The sequence below is a fragment of the Dunckerocampus dactyliophorus genome, chromosome 2 (genome assembly GCF_027744805.1).
Source record: "Dunckerocampus dactyliophorus isolate RoL2022-P2 chromosome 2, RoL_Ddac_1.1, whole genome shotgun sequence".
NCBI classification, from domain to species: Eukaryota; Metazoa; Chordata; class Actinopteri; order Syngnathiformes; family Syngnathidae; genus Dunckerocampus; species Dunckerocampus dactyliophorus.
This window is the reverse complement of record NC_072820.1, coordinates 35,774,617-35,787,730: the sequence shown is the minus strand read 5'-3', so window position 1 is coordinate 35,787,730 and position 13,114 is coordinate 35,774,617. Positions and strand designations below refer to the sequence as shown.

Genomic DNA, 13,114 nt, shown 5'->3' with positions numbered 1-13,114 from the left:
TTATTTCTGTAATTTTGGGCACTGAAGTTCTCTTTTAGAGATGCAACATGTTTTCTCTTTATTTAGCAAATACTTGGATTTATGTATCTGCTTGCCTGACATGTTATGAATATGTTGTGTTATGAAGCGTTTGTGCTGAGTACTTTAGGCTGCCAACTCAATTTATTGCGTGTGAAAACCGTCAGCTGACCTTTTGACTCCTAGCTGTCTGGCAACAGCATGCGTCAATTTGAGTACATTGAAGTATATATGCAAGCAAACATAACTGTCAGCTGTCTCGATTTGGCGATAAGCAAGGGGAGAATGACAGCTTGTCGTTGCCATGGCAGCAGGGGCGTATTTATAGTTATTTGGGGACTCACAGCAAACCTAGTCATTTGGGCCCTCCACATCGTTTTTTTAAATTTTTTTAAACAATTTTACAAAATGTGAGTATGTAACTTCGGCCATATTTTTTCTGCTTCTTTCTGCTTTAGAAATCTGTTCCAGTTATCTGTCAGCTTAAGTTGCAAGGTACATAGCCATGTTTATATACCCCACAAAAATGATGTGAAATATTGATGTTCATCATCTTCAAACAAGTGTGAATATGAGAAAATTCTCCTATTTCCTGAGCATATAAAGTCCTTAAAATCCTCCTGGGGGATAAGTACTACCTAACAAGTCAATCATCTCAACGCTTTTTCTGTAATTGACAAGAACATTAAGCGACATTTAAAATAGATGAAAAGCGCCACTCTGGCTGACACTGACAGTAGCGTTGCTCCTGTACTTGTGTCTACGTTGGTTGTGACTGTGAAAAAGGTTGACACCTGTGGTAGTTTGAGTTTAAAAAAAATTGTTTTCCACTCGCCTTCGACTCTTCTACGCTCCCACTCACGGCAACAAGTTTGCTTGCTTCGCTCCCGTCTTCCGGACATGCGACGTAACTTGTAATAGTCCATTGCATGAAAAGGGAGAGGCAGCGGTGGAAACACTGATGAAAGATTACGCATTTTGATGTAGTTTTCAGCACGTGAATTAAGACTGAAACAGTAGTACGTACTTTACATTGAAGGAAAAAAAATCTATAATCAGTTTTTATGACATGTTTGCGGGTCCCTGGAAATCTCGGGGCCCCTGGCAATTGCCTGTGCTTGCCTAATGGTAGGTGGCAGAGTGTTGGAGTAGTCTGGACGCTATTCATGACCATGTGTTAGCTTTAGCATTGGTGCTAACAGCTTAATGTTAGCTAGCTTGGATAGTCAACGTATTCTATAAAGTTTTGTGTAGGTTTATCAATGCAGATGCCAGTTCATACTGTAACCTTTTTACAAGCTGTTCATATCGAATATCTAGTGTATAGTCAAGTTCCATCTCGTCAATGTGCGTATTTACGGTAGGTGTCCATGTTGCTGACTACTCAGTGAGGAAAGTAGCTAGAAGTCGCTAAATGATGTCATCGTCGTATATACAATATTGGCCATTTACTATGTGTATAAGACTCATTCAGAAGGTATAAAGCCCACCTTTGCAAATGCCTTTTCCGCCGGTTTTCGATCAACATTTGCAGTGACGTGCAGTGTGGTTCATGGCTGGTGAGGCACTGACTCCTTTGGAGTTTTTTTTTATGTTAATGTAACCCGCCCTGCCCGCTCCGGGGCTCGAACACCAGACCTTCGCAATGGCAGACGAGAGCGCTGACCACACGGCCAAAAGCCCGGACTGTCGACCATGTGTTCAGCGCAGCTTTCAAGGCAGAGGGAGTGAGGTTTACCAACGTACACTTGCACAGCCTCACAGGCTGGCATCCGTTACCTTAACACAGGTTGCTCATTAAGAGAATAACAAAAAAATAACAAAAAAAGGAAGATAATACTTAACTTATGTTAAAAATGTTGTTTTCAAGTACTTCTTAGTCCCGTTCATTTATTTTTTTATATTTGTGGGATTACCTTTTATCTGTATATGAACTACATGCACCCTATCCTTCTCCAAGAAAAGCTCTGATACTTTGTTGTAAAAGTCCGATCGTCTTCTGATGATCTTGGCAGTCAGATTCATTCATTCATTCATTCATTCAGCAGAGCATAAAAACATCTGTAATTCATTTGACTTGCTGCTCTCCAGCTGGTGCTACTGCTGTCTAAAAAAAACCTAGCTTTTCCTCTGTATGGGAGGACGGCAATGACAAGCACCATCCAGCTCATGCATGCCCCCGCCCCTTCAGGACGAGGCGAGTACTGCAGCGCCTCCGCATATTGCATTTCTCTGTATTTTATTACCCGATTAGCAAGAGTAATGATGTCACACTTATATTAAAGACATTACACAGGCTGTAGAAAATATTAAAAACGATGGGAAACGTACAGAAAATACATGTATAATACAGTTCAATGAACAAATAATATTTATTTTATGCTACCATTATTTGCTGTTTTATTTTTCATCATGACCTCAACTGACCACCCTGACTTTCATCATGACCTCCCTTAACAACACATCACTGAACATTTGCTTTAAGTGACTGTTGATGTCACAGCGGTGTAAGTGACGCGTGAACCCTCCGGCAGAGCTTGACGTGCATGTCCAAAAAATTCGAACCTTTCGTCAATGGCGACGTGGACCGCAGAGCTGTTTTTTAGTACAATAATTTTTTTTCCCTTCAGCAACAAGTCCACCACAACAAAAGAAACAGTGGCAGAAATTGCCAAATCTCATTAGAAAATAAGCAACACACAAATATGAGCAGTTATATAAATAATATATAAATACGGGCGCTTTCAGAGCAACGTGCACAATAAAAGTGATCACATCGATGGATGTTGCTTCAGTCGCCATTGTTCATTACTACTACACAGGAAGCTAAATAGCTAGCCATCAAGCTTTATGGTTGCTTGCTGTCAGAAAAACACTGCCTTGTGTTTTACTAGAGAATTGCAGGTCATGTGCTCAGCCCCCACTGAAGAGGTATAACAGGACCAAGACACCATCGGTGGCATTATCCAAGCTTAAGAATGGTACGTGCTTTCACGTCAGAGTCTCCAAAACACTCGAATAACACCAAAAAAGTTGGTTTGTAGGTACAGTTAAACCTCGGTTAGCATTTTTTTTGGTTAATTTCGAAAATGTACACCTCAATTTAGCCTCGGTTTGCTTGCATTCATCGGTTAGCATACAATACGTTGCACATCTTATCATGTTGTTAATACAATGCGTGAGTCTATGTGTATTCTTAATATAAATACATATATTTTTGATCAGAAATGTCCTTCCTTGTTAGCATCCTGTTAGTTAGCCAACAAAAGGAGAACCGGAACCGAAAGTTACGTCACCCGTCTATGATGTCATTAGCGGTTGACTCTGAAAAATACTGTATTAACACAAAACACATTTTAGCCAAAAAAAAGCACTAGATTTGGCAACACTGGTAGGGGGAGCCCGTGAGCAAAAAATAAACTAACTATACTATACTACTATCTCGTCTTACTAAGATTTTAAATAAATAAGTCACTCACTCACCCTGATTTGAAATCGTCTGAAAAGGAGAGTATTGAAGAAAAAAAGTTATGCTAGCTCTTACAAAGCACTTCCTGTTTTTTCAAAGAAAAGCACAAGCTCTCAGCAGTCAACAAAATATAGTTTTTTATTAACTGCTCTAATTAAACATTATTTCATAGACAAGAAAAATTAAATTAATTGTACAGGATGCTGTCTTATTAATGAACACTATTGTGAGCATAATAGGACCTGCGAATAGGTGACATCATTTTTAAATAGCCGTTTGCATTGCAATTACATTCCTGTTTAGGCGTCGCTTTGAAGTACGGCCAATTTAAAGCTGGGCTGTGGGTGATGCTTCTAAACAAATGACAGTGCTAATGCAATTTGACATTGTGGGGCTTAATGTGGGAAAATTAATTTCACTTAAAATGATCTTCTTAATCATCTAAATATAGATTTACGGCCAACACGATATTTAGTGTGGTGAAGAGGGGAACATTTTTTCACACTGACAAACCTATACCTCTTACAGTGACATTCCTATGTGGATTTTTATGCAATTATTGTAGGTTACACATTTTTGAGGGGGTGCAAAAAATTCTTTCAAGCTAAATATTAAATGTATTGAATTATATTTATTCACAATAAACTTCAAAATTATATTTATAACAAATTTAGTATGCGTAACGTGTATTAATATTGTATTATTTAATTGTTTCCATATCTCTTAGCTTTAAAAAGTGGCACACGTGTTTGATCTGATTATTTGGGGATCTTGAGCTGAGAGTGATGGCCTGCATACTGATTTATCTCAGCTGCCAGTTTTACCGTATAACCTGATACGCTGGCATGCGTGAAACTCTGAACTTAAGAGGATGGGGAGGAAGAGGAAGAAAAAAAAAGACGAAAAGGTCACAGGTTACTGGAGATTATTTTTGGCGGAGCCTTAAGTGGGGAGGGGAAAACTAGTGATCTTGATGGATGATAAACTTGATGCCACTCTCATCCTAATGCACTCATCTTTTCTTTATACATTACATTTCGTGCATATGTGAAACATCAACTGGTGTCATGCGGGGAGTCGAACAGTGGCCTCTCCTTCTTTGCAACTTGGCAGTTGAACTTGGCTCAGCATTACAGTGCAGCACTAAATTGAACCTCAGTGGCTGTTCATGACCAATAAGTGTGTGGTTATAGTACCAAGATAAAAATGTAAAAAGAAGGCTAACTTTAAAATCCTTACAGCACAGTTCCAGATAGTAGGACACTAATTACAGCAGGAGCGGATGTGGATGTGTGGGGATTAGACGCGGGAGGGGGTTTGGTTGGTATCTGAATGGCTCAACGTTCTTACTGCAACCTTGGCCTGTAAAAGTGGAGCCATCCGACATGACAATTTCTCATATTAGGTTTATGGCCGTGTAATGATTTGGAGCCTATTTGGGTCAAAGATGAAGGACAACAACACTTTCAGAGCATATTGCACTCATGTAATATTTAATATGCTATATATTGGATTAAGCTTGAATGCAGGAAAAAAATTAATATATTTTTAACGTAAAGGTTGTATAATGCTGCTGCAAACCTGCATGAACTGACCCCAATGATGTCATAATGACTGGCGATGTGGTTATTTATGATCTCTATATCTGTGTGGAGTTTGCATGTTCTCCCCGTGTGTGTGTGGGTTTTCTCCGGGTACTCCGGTTTCCTCCCACATTCCAAAAACATGCATGTTAGGTTAATTGGAGACTCGAAATTGTCCATAGGTATGAATGTGAGTGTGAATGGTTGTTTGTCTGTATGTGCCCTGCCATTGGCTGGCGACTAGTCCAGGGTGTACCCCACCTGTCGCCCGAAGTCAGCTGGGATAGGCGCCAGCATACCCCGCAACCCTAATGAGGAGAAGCGGTATAGAAAATGGATGGATGGATATCATAAGGCAGACAAAGTCAAATATGATCAATCCGGGTAATATTGCAAGTTTTTTTATCTGGATGCATTACGACATATTTTGTCAGCATTTTATCAGTTGGGCTCTGGAAAAGTCATGATTGTTTTTTATATCAATTCATTTTTAAAACCTTTCTTTTTCATGCTGAAGCAACACATGGCTGTAAATAAGAAGTACATTTACAAATATTCCGATAAAGCTACAATAAGGGCAGAGAAACCATCATTTTCCATGATATGCAGTCCCACATACTTTCTCTTTCATCAGCATGGGAGAGTGTGTCTAAACTTGAACACTAAAAACTCAACATGAATGCTTCTTGAATCATCCAGTTTCTCTACGCGACTCTTTATAATTGATGCCAAACGTTTATCAGCTCTTTATCCACACCATAAAAACACCACTATATCAACATACAGTGTATATTGTACTTCATATAACAAGAAAGAACACAGCATATATTAATTTATTATAGCTAAAGCATAATTAACAAGCAACTTTGTATGCCAGATTGATGATCAATACAACTGATTCTACTCATTTGGCGACCCCCAAAAATGGACTTGCGACCCATTTTGGGTCTGCACACTCCTTCTCCACACCACTTAAATGTTCTTTCAGGATAATGATTCTTACTTTTACAAATACCGTGCAATATTTGAAGTTATTGACATCACTAAAAACACCCCAAAATTTCAGCATCAACACTGGTATTGCTCTACATTGGCATACCTGCAGCTGGCATGGTTTTTATTCCTGTGTCTTCTCTTTGCTGCTGGAAGACTGGGCGCTGGCGGGTAGCTTATTCCTTTTATTTAGTTCCCCCTCGCAGTGTTATTCAAAGCTCTCGTGGCACTCGAGTCACCCACACCCCACTGTAAGCGAGAAGCGCTAAGGAGACTGGCGTCACCCTAAAGCACTTACAAGAGGAGATGCACTCACAGAGTGAGAGCAAGAGGAAAAAAGATGCACTAAAAAGAGGGGGGCAGAGGGAGGGGGTAGCTCTGAAACAAGGTGTGGGAATTTTACAGCGACACTAAAGTTTTAGACTGGTATTTCTGACCTCTAATATACACCAAAAAGTCAATACAGTGCCATTAAAATACTTGGAAATTGTATTTCTTGTTGTTTGTCTATACAGTATGTGCCCTACGATTGGCTGGCGAACAGTCCAGGGTGTACCCCACCTCTCACCCGAAGTTCGTTGGGATAGGCTCCAGCATACCCTGTGACCATAGTGAGGACAAGCGGTATAGAAAATGGCTCAAATGATGGATTTCTTCTTGTTTAGTCTTGGAAAGAGTGCACTACAGTAAAAACCAACAATGGTTGTGCATTGTTTAGTAGCATTATCGACAAAAACATTGAAATTGTTTAAATTGGTATTGGTAATCATCAAAATCTTATGGAAAAAAATCAGGAAAAAATGCTTCAGAAGTCAGACACAACTTGGAGTTCAAACCTCCCCATATCTTGTGAGACTACAGCTCAGTGAGCATCTACAGTATATGTATTTTACTGTGTGTGTGTGTTTTGTAATGCCACCACATAAAGATACCTGGGACAGCAAAGAGGAAAATTGTGATATAAACATAGAACCAGAAATGGCACTTATAGCGACATAGGAAAGGTTCAACTGAAACCTAAATAAAATAAAATAAAATAAATAGGATGCAGATGAAAGCATAATGGTTATAGACTAACATAAAAATCACCAGAGAAAAGTGTGAGCACAACCATAGAATATGAAGCACTGCTTACTGTGTAGGAACGCTCATGGCTGCTCAGTACAATATGAATGATACAATTCAATATCAATTACATACACACAGTAATATTACCAAGCAGGTGTTAATAGAAGTAGCATGAAACTAAAATACAATAGGTTGAGAAGTTTTATGTAGTTTTATGTATGTATGTAGAAATTATTTAAGACGGACACAAGATATCTCTACTGCAGTTTATAAGCACAAATTTGAATAATGTCAAGCGAAATATTCCTTTATATCAACTATATACACAAATGAATTGTACCAAGCAGATGCTAACATAAGTGGCATGTAACTGAAAGCACAATGGCTTATGAGTTCAATGAATTCAAATGCTGAGCTGTTTTACTTTATTTTACATTGGGGACTGGCAGCCATGACTTAATTATGCACAAACACTGCTTTTTAACAGAGGAAGTTAACAGCACCATTGATCGATTCGGTTTAAAACTGACATTGAGACAAATATGTACTGTAGAACAGTGGTCCCCAACCCCCGGGCTGCGGCCCGGTACCGGGCCGTGGGTCATTTGGTACCGGGCCGCACAGAAAGAAAAAATAATTTCCATTATTTAATTTTTTTATGTTTTATTTTGAAAAGTGGCCGGATTCTCTCTGTTACATTCGTCTCACTTGACGCATGTCCATTGTGCGTGTGCTAACTTTAGCTCATGCCGCACAGATAGACTACTACTGTATTTTTAGCATTTTTCTTTCACCTCATATTTGGTGTCAAATGCTGATACTACTGTATGTGGGAATGCATAAAGGTAAGTTTTGATGACTTATTGAGTGCTAATGTGCACATTTGTCTCCAGTTAATTCATGCTAACACACTGCTTTTTACCACACACGTCAAACAGCGATGTAATAATCTCTCTGGAAACACTTGGCTGGAACATTCATTTTGTGCTTTTAATCTGATATTATTCATGTCTTAGTTTTACACAATACATAATAAATAAGATACATTAGATCGCTATAATGTACGAACCAACCATTTGTGGAAACACAAGCCGGTCCGTGGGTCAAAAAAGGTTGGGGACCACTGCTGTAGAAGATATCAATACTGCAGTTATAAGCACAGTTGAACTAATTTCAAACTAAGTAAAAAATATTACTGCTGTCAAGAGATTAAAAAATTTGATTAGACAGATACAGTAGATAGCCCTCACCTTGAGGTCTTCTCCATTTGAATTCATTACTTCGTTATTATTATGGCAGATCAAATGATCAATATATAAGAAAAAAAGTGGCTTCATAAAGTTATTTATTGTTTTCAACAAAGTTGATGCAGTCCTAACCATTTACCATTTACGGTGTATAAGCCGCTACTTTTCTCTTCAACTTTGAACCCTGCATCTTATACAGCGGTGCGACTAATTTCTGACCATGTTCTAATCTCGTGACATCTCCTTTACTTCAGAACTACTGCTAATCGTTAATATACTGTGCCGCTCACGAGTCAGTGAGGAAGCAATCGCTCTTTGTTTGGCAGCAGCCAATAACGAGCTATAAAGGAACTCGCAACGAGTTTGTCAACCCATTGGAAATTGCAGGAGCTCCCTGAGCTAGGGAGCTCCTTCTAGTGCTATTTAGAGCCACTGTCATTGACACAAGCCTCCAAATAGCTGTTCTCAGTTATGCCTGCCTGTAACTAGTAGCTCCAAGCCCAAATTTTAACTAGCAGTCCAAAGCAAAAATCCGCCGAGAAACAGCTGGCATCGGACAAACCACTCATTAGTTGGGACACAGGTATGCCACGGTACCACTGTACACATGCCAATTAAAAAATACCTGCATTGCACCAGTAACTTCTTCTTCCCGGCGACGTACTTCGTGACAGCTCGACTCACAGTGAAGCTAAACTTACCATTCAAAATACCCTTTTCTTTGTCCGTTTCAGCTCAACACGTCAAACAGGACATGCGCACGTTAATCGCACGTCAAAAAACATTTGTGCCGTTAAAGGAAACTTCCGTTAACACGTTTACTAATGCATGAACTTTGACGGCCCTAGTTATAAACCACTCAAATTCATGCCTTAATTAGAAAAAACATCACAACAACATGAAGCATTTCAGCTTAATTAGAATTCATTTTAAGAAACTGGTACAATGTTTCGTCGGTCAAACCTAAATCAAATGTGACTGTATTGAGTATATTGCTTTTGCAAGCTAGAGACCAAAGCTACACTAATGAAGTATTATTCACATGAAAATTACCAGTGCACTGAAATGCTGGAAGACATACATTCATGCAATATGGATTATGTTATGCAAATATTATACATATACATATACATTACATATACTATATATAAATGGTGCTCTTTATCTGTACATATAAATCTATATTTAATAATTTGGAAGGTTTTTGGAAGTACTGTCTGTAGTTGCTGTCTGTATGTCTTCCAGCATTTCAGTGCACTGGTAATTTTCATTTGCATAATATTTAATAAGTGTAGCTTTTGTCTCTAGCTTGCAAACACATTGTAATCAATACAGTCACATTTGATTTAGGTGTGACCAATGAAGCATTTTACTAGTTTCTTAAAATTAATTCTAATTAAGCTGAAATGCTTTATGTTGTGGTGATGTTTTTTTTTTTTTTTTCTATTTAAGGCATGAATGTCAAGGGTGTGTTACATAATGCACCAAATTGTTACATTTTCTTTTAAAAAAAAAAAGTGCAGCATCCGCATTTGGTAATAGCTTTTGCAATATGAAACAAGTTATTACAAAATTTACTCAAGTGTTTTATAACAAAATACTGAAATTATTACAAAATGCTGCGTTATTACATAACAAGGTGAAAATGTATTACATTATTACATAATGCATTATTGTTACATAATGTGTTGCTACAAGCTGAAAGGCAATTTACATCATTTTTATGCACTTTAATTCATAATTGTGAGAAATGTAGACTTTTTTTTTTCAAATCTGTTATTTTAAACCACTATTGGTGCTGGCCCGCGACGGTGTTGAGCTGGTACTGCTCTGCTGCCACCTATCTGCTCTCTTTTGCATTGCACTGCTGGTCCTGCCCGGGTGGAGCCACCTGCGCACACCTGAGAACTATTGTAATCAGGCCTTCATAAGCCATGCTTGGACGTTCTCTTGCTGCCAGATTGTTGAATTTCCCATGAACGCTCCCTGCTCAACCTTCTCCCAGTGTCTCTCTAGCTCTCTGGACTTTACTCTCTGTCGTTTTTTGGGTGTGCCATATTTTCTGCTTGGCTTTTTCCAGCCGCACCTTCAGTTTGTTGTTTTGTGTTTTTTCGCCCGGTTCCTTTTGTTGTACTTTTTTTTTCTTTTTGTATGCTTTTCCCACTCTGTTGGAGAGCACCTTTTGCATTCAGCCTTTTTCTTCACCATATTTTTGTCTGCTTTGGGGTCCAACCACCGGCTTGACTTTGTTTTTAACAGCTATAGCAGATATAGTACATTGACTTAAAAGAAATTGTGATGGCTACAGATTGGAACAGATTAATTCATTTCACATTATTTTCATTCCAACAACTTGGAAACGTGTCCTATTATCTTTTAAATATAGCATTTGTGTGGCAAAATGTATTACAAATAACACGTTCGTAGTAGACTTTCCCACAGAATTTGTCTTCAAAACAGATGCAACAGCTTCCACATCTTATCAAAGGACTTTGGGAGTGTCTGTGGGATTTTTAGTCCAATTTGTGAGGCCAGACGTCGCTGGCCTAACCTATACTGTCTGTCCTCGTCCATCCCAGTAGTTCACTGATTATTGGAGTCTAAATACGTTCGTCATATAAAGTGTGCATTTATATATATGTACATATGTGGCTTGAAAATGGGGATGTCTACCCTCACCTCCAGTCTTCATTACTTGTCATCTCCTTCATGTGTCAGCAATGTGCACGTGCTAACACTGCAGGGGCCACTTGGGGGTCGAGAGGTCAGAGTGTAAGTCTGTGAAACAAGACAAGCATGTCAGTGTGCAGCCAGCGCCATGTACGTCCAACTGAAGTCCTGTCAGTCCACATGGCAGGAATGTTCCAAGCTAGGAGCAATTTGGCCACTGGAGTGCAGCATTGATTGATTGATTGATTTATTAGAACTTTTTTTTCCCCCTCAGAATCTTTCACATTAGTATACTTCTCATATCACAATTCCGAATGTCTAAAAGGAGCAGGAAGAAGCAGAGCCTATTCTCACCTGCCCCCTCTTTGTTTCACATCCAATAGCTAATACATGTCACAATTACTAATACAGTTCACATCAATGAACAAATGTATCAGCATACATTTGTTCATTTCCCATTCAACATGGTCCCTTTACTACAAGTAGTTCCGAATAACATGAGAACATGGTAAAGCAATATAACAATGTGTTACAATGAAGGTGAGGTTTGTAAATCTGCCTGGACAAACCGCTGGAAATCTCACAAAGTGCAGGTGTCCTATGGCTTAGCCTAATACCTCTCTTTGGTTCATGATTCTTCTTCGTATTTTCTAAACATCAACTGCCTGTAGTGTCTTTTGAATTGGGTCATTTTCGTGCATTGTTTGAGTTCTTCACTCAACCTGTTCCATACTTTGATTGCACATACAGATATGCTGAAGGTTTTTTAGCGTTGTGCGGACATCAAAATCCACATCTTTGTCCAACTTTTGACTTGTCACATTTTCTCTTAACCAAATAGTCTCAAAAAAGTCAATTCCCACTATCATTTGGAATGATATCTGACACAAAATGGCTGGTGGTTGAACCAATCAACCAAAACGTTGACTTAGCAACTAACCGTCCATAACTGTCCATCAGTGGTGTCAAAAATGTCCTTTAAAGTCATTTCATAATTGTAATGGTTTGGTTTATCTTTGTTTTTTGGTAAATCTACTGTATACACTCTATTTATGGCCATATAACTGTGCAGGAGATTTCACCATGTTTTTATTCTTCAATAGTAAAGAGATCATTTATTGCGGTTGCAGACAATCCATGATTTCATGGTGTTTTCCAGGAGCAGAATTGACCGACCAAGGTGTTTGTGACTTTGTGACACGGTGCAATAAATTGCAATGCTTTACAGCCTCCTTACAAATCCGTGCTATGATCTGATAACGCTGTTGAATTGGAGGACAACTATAAATAACCAGCGACTTCTGCAGATAGTACATTTAAGAGACAGTCGGGAGATAATTTGTAGGGAAGTACAGCATTTTGTTTACCCTACAGAAATAATGTAGTCTACATTTGTGACCTTGTTTCCACAGATTTTATTACCAACTGTTGCGTTTGGGAGCTTTGAGAAAAATCTGTGTTTTGTTTCTGCTCCGAGGCACATACAAATAAGGTTGTAAGAAAAGTATATTATTGGACTGGGATAAGATTTTGTAGTAATGATCATGACTTGTTTCAAGAATGCATTTGAACGAAAATATTTCTTACTTTATGTCACTTTCAAGAAAACTTACATTTCTGAAAAGATTACCATATGATATATTACAAATCTTAGACTATATACAGACCCTTTCCAAAAAATTTGAATGTCATGGAAAAGTTGTTTAATTTCCATAATTTCATTCAAAAAGTTAAACTTTTGTAGATTATAGATTCAGGGCCCACAATTTAAACGATTTCAAGTATTTATTTGTTTATTTTTACATAATTTGGGCTTCCAGCTCATCAAACCCATGCAAACAGGAATTCAAAAAATGAGAATACTGTGAAGAAATCAGCCCAAATTTTGCAGGGCATGAATGTTTTAAACTGAGTGTCACACACTAATCATCTACTAAACTCAAATCACCTGCACAGGCTTCCCCAGGTGTCATTAAATTGCTTCAGTTTGGTTCAATTGTCTCAGTTGGGTTCAATATGGGGAAGACTGCAGACATGACAACTGGCCGGAAGACCGTCATTGATAC

General features: G+C 38.5%; 1 protein-coding gene across 2 annotated transcripts in view; it reads right to left on the bottom strand.

Moving 5' to 3' along the window:
* Window positions 1-6,369, bottom strand: part of mybpc2b (myosin binding protein Cb) — a 28,731-nt gene extending 22,362 nt beyond the window's left edge. For both annotated transcript variants that reach the window (XM_054767587.1, XM_054767588.1), the window contains exon 1: window positions 6,170-6,369. In XM_054767587.1, the coding sequence (XP_054623562.1) occupies window positions 6,170-6,182 (13 nt within the window). In that variant the 5' untranslated portion in view covers window positions 6,183-6,369. The remainder of the gene's footprint in view (window positions 1-6,169) is intronic.
* Window positions 6,370-13,114: the final 6,745 nt, after the last annotated feature.